General features: G+C 45.8%; 1 protein-coding gene across 1 annotated transcript in view; it reads left to right on the top strand.

Moving 5' to 3' along the window:
* The first annotated feature begins 1,138 nt into the window (after nt 1–1,138).
* Nucleotides 1,139–16,821, top strand: part of WBP1L (WW domain binding protein 1 like) — a 79,671-nt gene continuing 63,988 nt past the window's right edge. The window contains exon 1 of the mRNA XM_064373923.1: nt 1,139–1,348. Coding sequence (XP_064229993.1) covers nt 1,259–1,348 — 90 coding nt within the window. The 5' untranslated portion in view covers nt 1,139–1,258. The remainder of the gene's footprint in view (nt 1,349–16,821) is intronic.

Below are 16,821 nucleotides of genomic sequence, written 5' to 3'. Positions count from 1 at the left end.
CGAGCGAAACTCCGCCTCAAAAAAAAAAAAAAAAAAAAAAAAAGAAGCAGAAGAAAGACCTGGTATGTTGTACAAAAAGCTGCAAACCAGTCAGGCAGGTGTAAATGTTATGAGAATCCAGAAGAAGAAACAAAGAGTAGGGGCTGGGAGTTTGTAAGCAGGGATCTGTATCTGTAATGTGTAAATGAAGTTATTGGGCAGCTCTTCAGTGGTCCGTGTGAGTGGAATGTGTGGGAAAATGTAGTGGTGAGAGGTGAGATAAAGAGTAGACAGGGACGAGGTCACAGCGAGGACCACTTTGGGAAGTTTGGACTCTCTATTCTCTAGGTAGTTGCAGTATTTAAAAGAGGAGGCCATGATGTGATACTATTTGGTTTAATGTGGTACAGCTGTGATGTGTGGCAGAAATTTGAGAGTGAAGAACTGGCTTGCAGGGCAGCAGGGAAGCCATTTGTATTTAACCATGAAAAAGAGCATGGATTGAAGAAATGGATGGTGGATTTCAGAGCAGTTTGTGAGACAGAACCAGAATTTTGTCTGTGAAACTTGGGGTGACGGAAGCACTATGCCTCAGATAAAGGTACTGTCTTCTAGGGAATTCAAATGGACCTAAGCTGCTGTTTGGGCAGTTGAGACGAAGAGAGGCATTCTGGTAATGGTGCTGTGCTTCAAGACAAAAGGCATTAAAAGATTTTTACATTGCAATTGTTTTATTCTTCAGAAGCGCCTGTTTGCCTTTTAGGAATAATTTATTTTCCAACACCTTGAATACCTCTTCTTTTTTTGCTGTGGAAAACTGAAAAACTGGTACTTCCGCCACACTCAAGATGGCTACATCAGAAATAGACTTTTCCATCCACTATCTGGATGACCCCGCCCCCTTATCGAAGCTAGTTCCGCCACTCTCTGCGGGTGGGACGTAATATACACCTCCTCGCAGCATTCAAGATGGCCCGGCTTCCTCTTACTTTTTATTGGCTGAATCGCTTCGTCTTCAAGAGAAGGCGGGACTTACATTTGATCGACAGCTATCTTGATCAATGGACAAAGGGCAAAGGCCAGTGACGCTCTGGAACTGGAGAGTCTCCCGCATGTCTGAGAGGGTGTTTTGCGTGGGGCGGGGTGGAGCAGAGCCGGAAGCGGGAGAGGAGAGTCAAACAGGAAAAGAAGGGAAGAAGGAAGAAGAGGGTAGAGGAGGAGAGGGAGGAGGAGGAGGGAGGTGGCGGCGCCGTGGCGGAGGAGCAGGAGCAGGAGGGGGATGGAGAGGAGAAGGCTCCTGGGTGGCATGGCGCTCCTGCTCCTCCAGGCGCTGCCCAGCCCCGTGTCAGCCAGGGCTGAACCCCCGCAGGTAAGGGGGAGGGGGCGTCTGGGCCATGCCGGGGCCTGGGGGTCGTCGAGGCCTGGCTGGAGGGGTCTGAAGGAGTGTTGTTGCCAAGAGTTGAGGGGTCCCGAGAGGGGCGTCTGTGCCTGGCGTGGACAGGATCTAAAGGGGCGTCGGTGTTTAGCTGAGGGACACCTGTGACAGTTTTGGTGTCAAGGAGGTGGCAGAGGCGATGCCAAGCGAGTGAGGGGCCTTTGAGACGCCAGGTTGGTTAGGTGGGCTGGGGTGACTGTGGCTGGATAGCGCTGCCAAGCTGGGGATGTGGGCCTTATTCACGTCCCCCTGTGGAGCAGGTATCCCAGGCAGCAATGCAGTGTGTATGTTTGTGTGTAGGGGTACACAGGCTATTGAGTTGGCCTGTGAGGGAAGGGATCCTGAGAGGATATTCTTTCAGGATGCACTGGGGAAAGTTCTGAGGGCATCTTGGAATGCCTTTAAAAAAAAAAAGTTATTATGTTCTTGGGAGAGACGTGGCCCTGTTTTTAAATCTGTAAGCCATGGCACCCTTGGTTGGAGGCAGGACTCTTGGAAGGCAGGTGGGATGAAACAGAGGGGAACCCCTTAGGAGGAGGGGCACAGTTGAGCTGTGTGTAACAAGCTCTTGCTGTTAGACTGGCTGGCCTGGGAAAGCAAATCACAGATGCTGATGTGAGCCAGCTCAGGGCTTTTGACCAGAGGGTAGTTCTGATGCCATTATGGGCAGCAAATGGAGCACCCCAGCTTTTCTTGCTGGGTGGCTTGCTCTTTATCCAGGCAGAGAAGCTTGCTTGTGCTGATTCGAGCTCCAGCTGGCATTTCGAAACCCTAATGGGAGCGTTCTCTGGTGCCAAGTTGGGTGGGGTGCAGTGGGGGGAATCACCCCTCCTTCCTTGCATTTGGCAGAGCTTTACCATTCTTTTTTCACTTTCTGTTCCTTTTTCCATTTTTCCCCTGTGCACACATAGACACAGCTTAATGGCAAAGTCTATACAACTTAGCGCTTGAACTTCTGTTGTGAACAAGAGCAGAAACTGAGTGCCAGCGAAAAATACTTATCTTTTCCCTAGGAGTTTTAGGGCTGCCTTTTCACAAATACATCTTGTTTTGTCCATTATCCTCTATTTAAAATATTGATCTTTAAATAAATAAGTTGAAATTCACATGGCAAAAGCCATTTTAAAGTGAATAATTCAGTGGCATTTAGTACACCTGTAATGTTGTACAACCACCACCTCTAGTTCCAAAACAGAAAACCCCATCCCTACTAAGCAGTTACTCTCTGTCCTCTTCTTCCGCCAGCCCCTGGCAACCACCAATCTGCTTTCAGTCTCTATGGATTTATCTATCCTGGATATTTTATATAAATGGGATCCTACAATATGTGATCTTTGTGCCTAGTTTCTCTCACTTAGCGCAATGTTCTTAAGGTTCATCCACACTGTAGCATGTACCAGCACTTCATTCCTTTTTATGGCCAAGTAACATTTCGTTGTATGTATATACCACTATTTATGCATTGAAGTGTCTAATTTTTCCTCAGGATTTGTTTATGTATACGAGAAATACCAGGTGAAAGGAATGGAGCTCGGTTTCTAGCCCAGTGTATTCCCTTTTCTAGGAAATAGTTGTTTTTCCAGTGGAAATCATAAACTGGCAGGAGAAATACATTTTCTCTGTTTACTAGAAAAGTTATAGCCCAGCTGGGCATCCCACCACTTTGGGAGGCTGAGGTGGGCGGATCACCTGAGGTTGGAGTTTGAGACCAGCCTGACCAACATGGAGAAACCACGTCTCTATTAAAAATACAAAATTAGCCCAGCATGGTGGTGGGTACCTGCAATCCCAGCTACTCAGGAGGCTGAGGTAGGAGAATCTCTTAAACCTAGGAGGCGGAGGTTGCAGTGAGCTGAGATCGCGCCATTGCACTCCAGCCCGGGAGACACTGCGAGACTCCATCTCAAAAAAAAAAGGCTGGGCGTGGTGGTTCATGCCTGTAATCCCAGCACTTTGGGAGGCCAAGGCAGGCGAATCACGAGGTCAGGAGATCGAGACCATCCTGGCTGACACGGTGAAACCCCGTCTCTACTGAAAATACAAAAAATTAGCCGGGCATGGTGGTACGAGCCTGTAGTCCCAGCTACTTGGGAGGCTGAGGCAGGAGAATCGCTTAAACCCGGGAGGCAGAGGTTTCAGTGAGCTGAGATGTGCCATTGCACTCCAGCCTGGTAACAGAGCAAGACTACGTTTAGGTACTGACAACAAAATGTAGGATATAGGAAATACAGAATTTACTTTTCCTTTGCACATATCTGTTTCTGTATCTCAAAAAGGCTGTTCCCAATAATCAATAAACAACATAGCTAGAGGGTTGATTTAGGAATGTCAGAGCCTTTGGAGAAGGCCTGGTCAATGATAGGAACTAGATTCACTGTTTCGGCAAGGGGGATGGTAGAATGTGGAGGTTCCTACCAGGTCATGGAGCCCAGGAGGTATTGTGAAGATGTGGAAGGGGACTGTTTATGTTAGACACTTAGTGCAGTTTGTTCTCTTACATCTCTGGCACTTCTAATCCTTAATTTTGGGGACAGGTGGCTTTTGTACTTTGTTCCATTTGGATGGATGCTGGCATTGACCAACAGCTGTTACGTGGTTACAATTCCTGCAGGGAAGGGAAAGTTTTTGTAGTAAACAGTGGCCCTCTTCCTAACCAGCCGCCACATACCCTCACCCCTGACACTCCCCATACACTCCCATCCCCCACCTTATACCCTTGTCTCTTTCTGTTCCAGAATACTGGATATCTATAGTGAGATTTCCATTTTGAATTTTAACCTTTGAAATTCAAGGCACTATATAATTATTAACTCTGAATCCACCACAATTTAGTCAATGTAGTTTGCAGTTTTCTGGGGGTTTTTTTGGGGAGGGGGAAGGGGTTGCTTGTACAAATCAGTAAGGGAAAAAACAAATCCCAAGGCCATTTTGGCACAGGACATACTGCAAGTACTCTCCTTAATTCAACAGCGAAGTCCAGCTAACTTGGAATTCAGGAGGACTTACTGTACTCATTCTGTACTGAAAATGGTATTGGCACCTTATTGCATTTCTCCCACGAAATTGATCTACTTAATAAAATCTTTTTTTTAACCTACACATTTACTATCAGAAGCAAATGATGTTAGGCAACTCAGTTTCCCTGTTACCGGCTCTGCACTGGAATAGCCGTTTCTTGTCATGCAGGCAGGCCCTGGAAAGTTCATCAGCTCGTTCATTCTATGGTTAGGAACTTAGACTTAACTCTCCTACAGATAGGACACTACAACTCACAGACATGAGTCCTTAAATCTATAAAGAGTGAAAAAACAGTAGAGGCTCCAAACATTAACGCTCCACCAGCCTTGGCATTTGTTTCCTCTAGTTAGATTATGATTGGGATACGTAGAGCTGCTTTTGGTTGTTTAGATTTAACCAGAATCTTTGTTTTTGTTTTTGAGATGGGGTCTCATGCTGTTGTCCAGACTGGAGCACAGTGGTGTGATGGGATCTCGGCTCACTGCAGCCTCAACCTTCCAGGCTCAAGCGAGCCTCCCACCTCAGCCTCCTGAGTAGCTGGGACTGCAGGTGCATGCAACCGTGCCCTGCTAATTTTTGTATTTTTTTGTAGAGATGGGGTTTCTCCATGTTGCCCAGTCTGGTCTCGAACTCCTGGGCTCAAGCGATCTGCCCATCTGAGCCTCCCAGAGTGTTGGTATTACAGGCGTGAGCCACTGCATCCAGCCTAAACAGTCTAATTTGACTATGTTATTTAAAATAAAGTTTTAGTAGAAATGTCTTTTTCCATAGAGTGACTCAGACAATGGTTTAGGCACAAATTTCTAGAGATGCAGTCCTTCCCTTTCCTTTGCCAAGCTTAAAGCTTTGAGTTGGATGGGAGGGGCTCAGTTCCTGCTGTTTTTTTCCCACCTACCTCTCAGTGGTCTACCCTTTGGCCTCACCTCACCTTTACTCACCTCTATTGCCCAGTTTTCAGTCTGGAAGCTCTACTCCATTCTCCTTTCTTAAAAATGTATTTCAGAGCCATCACCATTGTTCCTATTTGTACAGTAGTGGGATGTGAGACTTCCAGATTCTAATCCGCTTTACCTCACCTTCTTAGTGCATTTGATATACTGAAGTGTAAAATCAACACCTTGAGTTTCTGTAAACTCTTTCAGTGGAATTCAGTAGGCTTCAAAGAATGAACATTGACTGACATTTCTACTATTTGCAGCAGGCTATTATTGCTAGGCTCTGGGAACCATCAAATGAGTACAGAATCTCTGTTTCCCAGGAGCTGGTAATCTTGTGGCAAGGACATAGCACACACAGTGAATTGTAATCCAGAGGTTTTGCTGAAATGGAAGAGTACAAACAACAGACTGTCGGAGCAACTGATTCTGCTAAGGTCAGAGGAAGATGGGTGCTAGGAAGAGCTTCATTCAGGAAAACGCATTTGTTCAGGACCTTAAAGGTTGATGAGGATGAGTAGAATATCTGTGGACCAGGAAGGGGAGAAGTGGATTCCAGTGTGGAAGAATGAAATAGAGAGTGTGTTTGGAGGTGGCATGTACTTTGTGGCAGAAGCTTTGTATGTGGATGTAGAGGAGTGTGGAAGTGGGGGAGGCTCAAAAGGGAGGCTGTTGTCCCATGATCAGGAGGCCTTTTATCCACTCATCTAAGGCTGCACCATCTAGTAGAACTTTCTGTGATGCTGGAAATGATCTCTCTTTGTGCTGTTCAATTCAGTAGCCACTTAGCCAGGTGGCTACTGAGCATTTGAAATTTAGCTAGGATAACTGAGAAACTGAATTTTTAACCATATTTAATATTTACTTGTTTATTTACATATTTTTATTTTTTAGAGACAGGATCTTCCTCTGTTGCCCATTGAGTTTCTGTAGCTGGAATGCAGTGCTGTAGTCATAGCTTACTGCAGCTTTGAACTCCTGGGCTCAAGCGACCTTTCCACCTCAGCCTCCCAAGGAGCTAGGATTGTAGGTGCATGCCACCACACCTGGCCCTATATATATATATATTTTTTTTCTTTTTCTTTTTTTTTTTTAGATGGAGTCTTGCTCTGTCTGCAGGCTGGAGTGCAGTGGCGCAATCTTGGCTTGCTGCAACCTCCGTCTCCTGGGTTTAAGCGATTCCACTGCCTCAGCCTCCTGAGTAGCTGGGACTAAAGGCGCGCATCATCACGCCCAACTAATTTTTTGTATTTTAGTAGAGATGGGATTTTACCATGTCTAGGATGGTCTCGATCTCCTGATCCTCGTGATCCACCCGCTTCAGCCTCTCAAAGTGCTGGAATTACAGGCATGAGTCACTGTGCCTGGCCTTTTTTTTCCTCTCTTCTAAAAAAATTTTTGGCTGGGCGCGGTGGCTCACGCCTATAATCCCAGCACTTTGGGAGGCCAAGGTGGGTGGATTGCTGAGGTCAGGAGTTTGAGACTAGTCTGGCCAACATGGTGAAACCCCCTCTCTACTAAAAATACAAATAGCCAGGCATGGTGGCGGGGGCCTGTAATCTCAGCTACTCGGGAGGGAGGCTGAGGCAGGAGAATTGCTGAAACCCAGGAGGCAGAAGGCAGAGGTTGCCGTGAGCCGAGATTGCGCCACTGCACTCCAGCCTGGGTGATAGAGCGGAACTCTGTCTCAAAAAAAAAAAAAAAAATTAAAGAATAGAGATGAGGGTCTCACCATGTTGCCCAGGTTGGTCTAGAACTCCTTAGGCTCAAGTGATCCTTCCATCTTGGCTTCCCAGTGTGGATTATAGGTGTGAACCACCACACCTGGCCTAGTTTTTTTTTTTTTTTTAGGCATGAGCCACCACACCCGGCTGTTGTGATATTTACTTTTAATAATTTAAACTAAATAGCTGGATGTAGCTAATGACTATGTATTAGAGGATCTATCAGCTTTCCATAGAGGGGGTTTGGTACAGTCAAACATAGTGGTCATGCCATGGGCTCCGGGGTTAGACCACCTGAGCTCCAAACTTGATACTGTCCATGAGCAACTTATGTAACCTCTTTGTGCCTCAGCTTCCTCATCAAAATGGGAATTGTACTAGTATGGGGTTGTCATGAGGTGAAAAGATATAATATATGTAAAGCTCTTGGAATATACTCAATGACTATTAAGTATAATAATAATGATCACCATTATTGTTATGGCAGTCCTCAGAGAGTATTATGGTTTGTAAGTTAGTATCAGTCCCTAGACTAACTTCAGGAATTGAGATCTGGAGATTTTGGAAATGACTTTCTTTTTTTTTTTGAGACGGAGTTTCGCTCTTGTTACCCAGGCTGGAGTGCAATGGCGCGATCTCGGCTCACCGCAACCTCCGCCTCCTGGGTTCAGGCAATTCTGCTGCCTCAGCCTCCTGAGTAGCTGGGATTACAGGCACGCACCACCATGACCAGCTCATTTTTTGTATTTTTAGTAGAGACAGGGTTTCACCATGTTGACCAGGACGGTCTCGATCTCTTGACCTCGTGATCCACCCGCCTTGGCCTCTCAAAGTGCTGGGAATACAGGCGTGAGCCACCGCGCCCGGCTGGAAATGACTTTCTTGATTGTGTTCTATGTCTGAATTGAGGTTTAGGGGCAATTTTGTCCTCCAGAGGACATTAGTCAGTGTCACAGCTTGGGAGTGCCACTGGCATCGAGTGGGTGGAGGCCAGGGATGCTGCTTAACGTGCTGGAGTGCTCAGGACAGCCTCCCACGACAGAGACTTGTTCAGCCCAGAATGTCAGTGGTGCTGAGGTGGAGAAATCCTGGCTTAGTGGGACCTGCAGTGGCCCTACCAGATCCTGTTCATTATGGCAGAGCTTGGGGTCAGCCTTCTTGCAAGAACAACATAGCATGGTGAAGTGTATGAAGTAACCTTAGACAGGTTTTCGGTGGGACAGTCTGAAGCTCTGGTATGCTGAATCTCACCTCCTTTCAGGTTTGTTGATGTATGCGATCAGTTAGCTTTGTCTTGTCAGCCAACATCAAACATGTTGAAAAAAGCACACTTTTTTTTGGTCTGTGATTCAGTAAGCAGGTGAGCCTCCCTTATTTACCCCATCTTGAACTTTCTCTCCTCTCTCTTTGATCTGCCCTGTGGTTTTGTTTTAACAACATGATTTGCTTTGGTCCCGGTGAAAGCCTGATGGTCAGTTATTTTCTCAGAGTCTTCCATAGTTCTGTAACCAATCTGAACTGAGTCATGTTCTTAGAACTTTTTCCTTTCCCCATTCCAAGTCCTGGCTCTACTCTGATTTTCAGCCTCAGGAACGTTGGTTTGCTCTCACGCACACTTAGCCTGTGGAAACCATTAGGTGTTCTCAGGGTCTGCCGCAAGAGAAGCTAAGTGTCCTGGACCTCAGAGTGGCTCCATCTCGAGGAGAGTCCTCTTTTCAGGCCCCCAGGAGGCAGCTCATCTGTGGATGTTTGAGCTGGCAGGTCTTTGTGGATGCCATGGGCATCTTGCATGACTTTGGATTCAAAACTTCACCTGTTTTTTGAATACCTGTCCACCCATACCCTTGAGAGGACCTCTTCCTTTCCTGCTGTCAACTATTAGGACTAACACCTGGGAGATCATCAGGTTCCAGGTGGCAGAATGGCTTGGGTTGATTCCTTGCTCTTACTACCCCAGTCATGGACACCACCAGGGCCGCTGATCCCACTGTAACTGCACAGCCATCAAGTAGCTAGGACTACAGGCACACACTACGGCGACAGAGGGTCTTGAGGGTCTTGGTGACCTGTCTCCTTGGTGGCATACAGTAGAAAGGCTGAGTTCTGGTCTGTGGGTACCTCCCTTTTGAACCGTCCTTTTCAGTTCCACTAGGTGGAGCAAAGTCTGGACTGAAAACTGCATGCTATGTGGAAACCACAAACAAAGAAACACAAATAAATCCAGAACATTGCAACCTGGGAGGTCAGGAAAGGGGAAACAAATCCCGTCCTATTGAATGTTAAGGCTTGTTGATACAATTCTGCCCTTTCCTGATCTGGGGATTAAGTAGGTCATCCTCTCAGACTTGTAGATTTCCCATCTTGCATGGTCGTGAGTTTTTGGGATATGCTTGCTTACTCAGTTACATTCCCATAGCTTGATTTATTTACTTTTGGTTTTCTCCTTTCCACACTTTCTTCTGTGGGAAATCAGAGGAGCTGTTTATCTTCTGCTCCTGGTGTTGTCGTCCTCACGGTCCAAAGCTAAGTTTTGATTCAAGATCTCAGGGTCCAAAGCTAAGTTTTGATTCAAGATCTCAGGTGTTTTAAATAATTTAACTTAAACATCTTTGGAAGAGGTAAAAATAAATATAAGATGTTACAAGAATATTTGTGGCTTGGAAGGGTGGGTTCTAGAGTGGAGAGTTACAAAAACATGTCTGTTTTGATTTTTAAATATCTAGCAAGGCAAATGTTATGTTGTAACGCTTTTATTACACATTCTTTGAGATCAAAGGCATGCATTCATGTAGAAGTAATATTCCTGTTTTTCAAAATTCTACATGTTGCTTTTTGGTTTGCCATTTCCTAATTTATGTTCTTCATTTAAAATCCCACCTGGCAGTTTCATCAAACACAGAAACAGCAAGCAAAAAAGCCACAGCTTAGTTTATTGATCAGATTTAAGTGTTTTTCTCTCTTAGTGGTTCATTTGGGAGAAGAAATTACTATTTGTCTTTCTACACCAGGATGTTGTAGCCCTTTGCAACTTGAATATGGAGTTGAGTAGTGTGAGTTCATCCTGCTTACTTCTTTCTTTTCCCTTGGATAATCTGTCTTCAAGTTTTGCAGATCCCTTTGCTACATTTGCGGGGGGGCGGTGGTAAGGAGCATAAAACCTACCCCAGTGTGTTTTGGCACAGGTCCACTATGGCTGACTTTCCATTTTTCTTCCTTAGAGCTGATTGCTGCTTTTCTTTGAGCTTTAAAATACTTTTCACCCCCCCCCCTTTTTTTTTTTGGGACAAAGTCTTGCTCTGTCGCCCAAGCTGGAGGGCAGTGGTGTGATCTCAGCTCACTGCAACTTCTGCCTCCTGGGTTCAAGCAGTTCTCCTGCCTCAGCCTCCCAAGTAGCTGGGACTACAAGTACGCGCCACCACGCCTGGCTAATTTTTGTATTTTTAGTAGAGACAGGGTTTCACTATGTTGGCTAGGCTGGTGTTGAACTCCTGACCTTGTGATCTGCCTGCCTCAGCCTCCCAAAGTGCTGGGATTACAGGTGTGAACCACCTCGCATGTCCCCATCTTTTTAATTTTTTTTTCTTTTTTTTTAGAGAGAAGGTCTTGCTATACTGCCCAGGCTGGAGTACAGTGGCACAATTATAGCTCACTGCAGCTTTGAACTCCTAGGCTCAAGCAATTCTCCTGCCTCTGTCTCCCAAGTAGCTAGGACTACAGGCATACACTACAGTGTCCAGCTGATTTTGTTTTATTTTTTGTAGAGATAGGGCCTTGCTGTGTTCCCCAGGCTAGAGTACAGTGGTGATTCATAGGCATAATCATAGTGCACAGCAGCTTTGAATCCCTGGCCTCAAGTGTTCCTTCTGCCTTAGCCCCTTAAGTAGCTAGGACTATTACTTCTTTTTTTTTTTTTTGAGATGGACTTTTGCTCTGTTGTCCAGGCTGGAGTGCAGTGGCACGATCTCGGCTCACTGTAACCTCCACCTGCTAGGTACAAGCAATTATCCTGCCTCAGCTCCCTGAGTAGCTAGGATTACAGGCCTGCACCACTATGCCTGGCTAATTTTTGTATTTTTGTGGAGACGGGGTTTCACCATGTTGGCCAGGCTCGTCTTGAACTCCTGAGCTGAAATGATCCACCCACCTCGGCCTCCCAAAGTGTAGGGATTACAGGTGTGAGCCACTGTGCCTGGCCTACATCCTTTCTTTCTTTCTTTTTTTTTTTTAGATAGAGTCTCACTCTTGTTGCCGAGGCTGGGGTGCAGTGGCACGATCTCAGCTCACTGCAACCTCCACCTCACAGGTTGAAGCGATTCTACTGCCTCAGCCTCCCGAGTGGCTGGGATTACGGCATGTGCTACCACGCCTGGCTAATTTTGCATTTTTAATAGAGATGGGGTTTCTCCATATTGGTCAGGCTGGTCTTGAGCTCCTGAGCTCAAATGATCTGCCCGCCTCAGCCTCCCAAAGTGCTGAGATTACAGGTGTGAGCCACCGTGCCCAGCCTACATCCTTTTTTAATTACACAAAACAACACATGCTTATAACAATGTTAAATAATACAAAAATTCAGAAATGTTCAGAGTAGAAAGTGAAAGTTTGTGGTTTGGTATGCATTTTTGGTGGTTTTTCTGCTTATGCTGCATATTCATAGATATACTAATATTCATATATAAACAACTTATACATATATAAACAACCATAAGTTGTTTTGTACAGGTAGGGTTCTTTATTTGTTTTAAAAACAAAAATGGGGCCAGGCATGGTGGCTCATACTTGTAATCCCAGTACTGTGGGAGACCGAGGTGAGTGGATCACTGAGGTCAGGAGTTCAACACCAGCCTGGCCAACATGGTGAAACCTCGTCTCTACTAAATATACAAAAATTAGATGGGTGTGGTGGCACCCAGCTTTCTTCCCAGCTACTCAGGAGGCTGAGGCAGGAGAATCGCTTGAACCCTGGAGGCAGAGGTTGCAGTGAGCTGAGATCGCACCACTGCACTCCAGCTTGGGCGACAGAGCAAGACTGTCTTGGGAAAAAAAAATGTATACTACATTTATAATGTAGTATTTTACAACATGCATTTTTTTTTTTTTTTACCTTAACATACTGTGGACTAATTTCCATATTGTAGATACTCCTCTGATTTCTTTTAACCACTTCTCCATGGTTAATGGAGTTTTTGCCATTTCACACAGTGCTATGTTGAACATTGTTGTACTTATTTCTTTTTGCAATTGTGCTAGACTCCTGAAAGTGGAACCGAGGATTGTGTGGTTATAGAGTATGTACATTTAAGGCTGGAGTAGATACTGCCATGTTGTTCCCCAGTGTGGTTGTATCAGTTTACATTCACATCAATAGGATCTGCAGGCTGGGTGCACTGGCTCACGCCTGTAATCCCAGCACTTTGGGAGACTGAGGTGGGCAGATCACTTGAGGCCAGGAGTTCGAGACCAGCCTGGGCAACAAAGTGAGAGTCCATCTATATAAAAAATTTAAAAATTAGCTGGATGGCCGGGTGCGGTGGGTCACGCCCATAATCACAGCACTTTGGGAGGCTGTGGCAGGCGGATCACAAGTTCAAGAGATCGAGACCATCTTGGTCAACATGGTGAAACCCTATCTCTACTAAAAATACAAAAAATTAGCTGGGCATGGTGACACATGCCTGCTACTTGGGAGGCTGAGGTCAGAGAATCTCTTGAGCCCGAGAAGTTGAGGCTGCAGTGAGCCCAGATCACACCACTCTACTCCAGCATGGGCTACAGAGGGAGACTCTGGCTAAAACAAAACGAAACAAAACAGCCTGTCGGTCTCTATTTTGCCGAGCTTCCAGTCTCTTCCCTGTCTGCAATCTGTAGCTCCCTTTACTGTGAAACAGGATTTACCCGAAAGCAAGGAGCTGTGGGGTGAGGGGCGGGGTAGCAATGCCTGCCCAGGTGTTAAAGTAAGTGGTTTGTGATGCCTTGGAAGATGTTAGGCAGGTTGCTGTTGCTGTTTGGCACACAAGTCTAATTGTGTGCTTGATCAACTATATTTGCATAGTGGTCATTCTAAAAGTAGGGACACTTGGAAGTAGAGTTGTTAAGAGTGCAGTCAGGCTGGGCGCAGTTGCTCACGCCTGTAATCCCAGCACTTTGGGAGGCTAAGGCAGGCGGATCACCTGAGATCGGGAGTTCGAGACCAGCCTGACCAACATGGTGAAACCCTGTCTCTACTAAAACTACAAAATTAGCTGGGCATGGTGGCGCATTCCTGTAATCTCAGCTACTCGGGGAGGCTGAGGCAGGAGAATTGCTTGAACCCGGGAGGCAGAGGTTGCAGTGAGCCAAGATCATGCCATTGTACTCCAGCCTGGGCAACAAGAACAAAAACTCTTGTCTCAAAAAAAAAAAAGAGTGCAGTCTGGAGTCTAAAGGCCTGCACCTGAAGTGCCCATCTACCCTCACTGTCTGCCTAGCCTTGAGCTAGTTAGTTAACTTGGTTTCCTCATGCGTAAAATGGGGGATAATAGCACCTCACTTATTGCTTTATTATCAGATTTAATTGAGTTAATGCTTATAAAACAGAGCATGCCTGCCACATAGTAAGCACTTGAGGCTGGGTGCAGTGGCTCATGCCTGTAATCTCAGTGCTTTGGGAGGCTGAGGCTGGTGAATCACTTGAGACCAGGAGTTCGAGACCAGCCTGGACAACATGGCGAAACCCCATCTCTACTAAAAATACAAAAAAATTAAGTGGGCGTGGTGGCTCAGGCCTGTAGTCCCAGCCGCTTGGGAGACTAAGCCCAAGAATTGCTTGAACCCAGGAGGCAGACCTTGCAGTGAGCCACGATGGCGCCACTGCATCCATCCTGGGCAACAGAGTGAGACTGTGTCTCAAACAGACACTTGGTGTTAGCCTTCATCGTCATCTTTTTTCTTTTCTTTCTTTTTTTTTTAACATCTGGGAAAGCCGTAGGGTGTCTCTGTTCTCTCACTGATCCAAGATTTGATTCCATTGCAAAAAATTTATCTATTAACTCCTAGTCCAAAGGCATGTGACTCACTTTCAGTATCATCAGCCTTGGCAATCAGATGAGAGGTAGTTTTGTAGCAATTGCTTCCTCTTTTTTTTGAGGTGGAGTCTCTCTCTGTCGCCCAGGCTAGAGTACAGTGGTGCAATCTTGGCTCACTGCAACCTCCACCTCCTGGGTTCAAGCCTTCTGCCTCAGCCTCCTGAGTAGCTGGAATTACAGGTGCACACTGCCACGCCCGGCTAATATTTGTATTTTTAGTAGAGATGGGTTTCACCATGTTGATCAGGCTGATCTCAAACTGCTGACCTCGTGATCTGCCCACCTTGACCTCCCAAAGTGCTGGGATTACAGGGTGAGCCACTGCATCCGGCCAGCAATTGCTTTCTTTTTTTCGGGGGGTGGGGGGAGATGGAGTTTCGCTCTTTTGCCCAGGCTGGAGTGCAGTGGCGTGATCTCAGCTAACTGCAACCTCTGCCTCCTGGGTTCAAGAGATTCTCCTGCCTCAGCCTTTGGGGTAGCTGGGATTACAGGCATACACCACCATGCCTGGCTAATTTTTGTATTTTTAGTAGAAACAGGGTTTTGCCATGTTGGCCAGGCTGGTGTGGAGTGCCTGAGCTCAGGTGATCCACCCACCTCGGCCTCCCAAAGTGCTGGGATTATAGGCGTGAACCACTGCGCCCAGCCAGCAATTGCTTTCTAATAATGACGTATGAAATTATTTTACATTCTTAGAGCAGGTAAGTTAGAATATACACTTACATTTTTTTTTTTCGGTACTGTCATAGTTCATTGCAGCCCTGAATTCCTGGGCTAAAGTTGTCCTCCTACCTCAGACTCCTGAGTAGCTGGAGCTACAGGAAAGCACCACTGCTCCTGCTATTTATTTATTTACTTACTTACTTACTTACAGAGTCTTGCTCTGTTGCCCAGGCTGGAGTGCAGTGGTGTAATCTCAGTTCATTGCAGTCTCTGCCTCCTGGGTTCAAACAATTCTCAGGCCTCAGCCCCCTGAGTAGCTGGGATTACCAGCGCTTGCCAGCATACCCAGCTAATTTTTTTTGTATTTTTAGTAGAGACAAAGTTTTGCCATGTTGGCCAGGCTGGTCTGAAACTGCTGGCCTCAATGATCTGTCCATCTCAGCCTCCCAAAGTGCTGGGTTTACAGGTGTAAGCCACCACACCCAGCCCAATTTTTAAATTTTTTATAGAGACAGGGTCTTCTGTGTCACCCAGTCTGGTCTTGAATTGCTGGCCTCAAGTGCTTCTGCCTCAGTATCCCAAATAGCTGGGATTACAAGCACAAGTCACCGCACCCAGCAATACTATTATTCTTGTTTGCACATCATAGTGCCCTTCAGTCAGAAGAGTGATGGGGTCACCATCAGTACAGATGGGTGCTGTTTGTCAAGTGTAGGGGTCATCACCCATCTTGCCCACAGGGCTAGACCACATGTGACTCTGTCTGCTCTCATGCATGATACTTTACTGCAGAGATGGGGATCCTTGACTCTTTTCCCCAACCTCCACTTGGCACTTTCTATTCTGAGGGGAATATGGTTTCTGAGGCTTTTTTTTTTTTTTTTTGGATACAGGGGTCTCTCTGTGTCACCCAGTCTAGAGTGCAGTGGCATGATCATAGTTCAAGGCAGCCTGACCTCCTGAGTTCAAGCGATCCTCCCACCTTAGCCTCCTGAGTAGCTGGGACTACAGGCATGTACCATCATGCCTGGCTAATATTTGTATTTTTAGTAGATACAGAGTTTCATCATTTTGGTCAGGCTGGTCTTGAACCCCTGACCTCAAGTGGTTTGCCTGCCGTGGCCTCCCAAAGTGCTGAGATTACAGCATGAGCCACTGTGCCTTGCCACTTTTTTTAAAATAACAGTTTTATTAAGATCTAATTCACAGACCATAACATTCATCATTTTCAAGGGTATAATTAAGTGGTTTTTAGTATATCCACAAGGTGGGCCACCATCATTGTTATCTTAACTTCAGAATATTTTCATCACTCCAAAAAGAAACCTTATAGCCATTAGCATTCATTCCCCTCAGTTTCCTCCCTCCAGTCCCTGGCAGCCACTAATCTACTTCCTGTTTCTATGGATTTGTCTATTTTGGACATTTCATGTAAATGGAACCATACACTGTGTGGTCTTTATGACTGGTTTTGTTTACTTAGCATAATGTTTTCAAGGTTCATCCATTTTGTAGCATGTATCAGTACTTCATACCTTTTATTGATCAATTTATACTCCATTTTATAGATATACTCCATTTATTCATCAATTCATGAACATTTAAGCTGTTTCTACTTTGGGACTAATAATATGAATAATGCTGCTGTGAACATTGGTGTACAAGTTTTGTTTTGGTTTTAAAAATGGGGCATCTCACTGTATTTCCCAGGCTGGGGAGTAAGCTATTCACAGGCAAGATCATAGCTCACTGCAGCCTCAAACTCTGGGCTCAAGTGAATCCTCCTGCCTCAGCCTCCTGAGTAGCTGTGACATAGGCACACGCCACTGTGCCCGGCTTGGTGTACAAGTTTTTATGTGGACTTGTTTTTCATTGTCTTGGGTGTATACCTAGGAGTGGAATTGCTGGGTTATTTGGTAACTCGATGTTTAACTTTTTGAGAGACTGCTAGACTTTTCTGAAGCAGCTACACCATTTTACATTCCCACCAGCAATGTATGAGAGTT

Source organism: Aotus nancymaae, unplaced genomic scaffold (assembly GCF_030222135.1).
Source record: "Aotus nancymaae isolate 86718 unplaced genomic scaffold, 86718_ANA_hifiasm-v0.15.2.pri h1tg000010l, whole genome shotgun sequence".
Classification (NCBI taxonomy): Eukaryota; Metazoa; Chordata; class Mammalia; order Primates; family Aotidae; genus Aotus; species Aotus nancymaae.
This window is presented reverse-complemented; position numbering and strand designations above follow the sequence as displayed.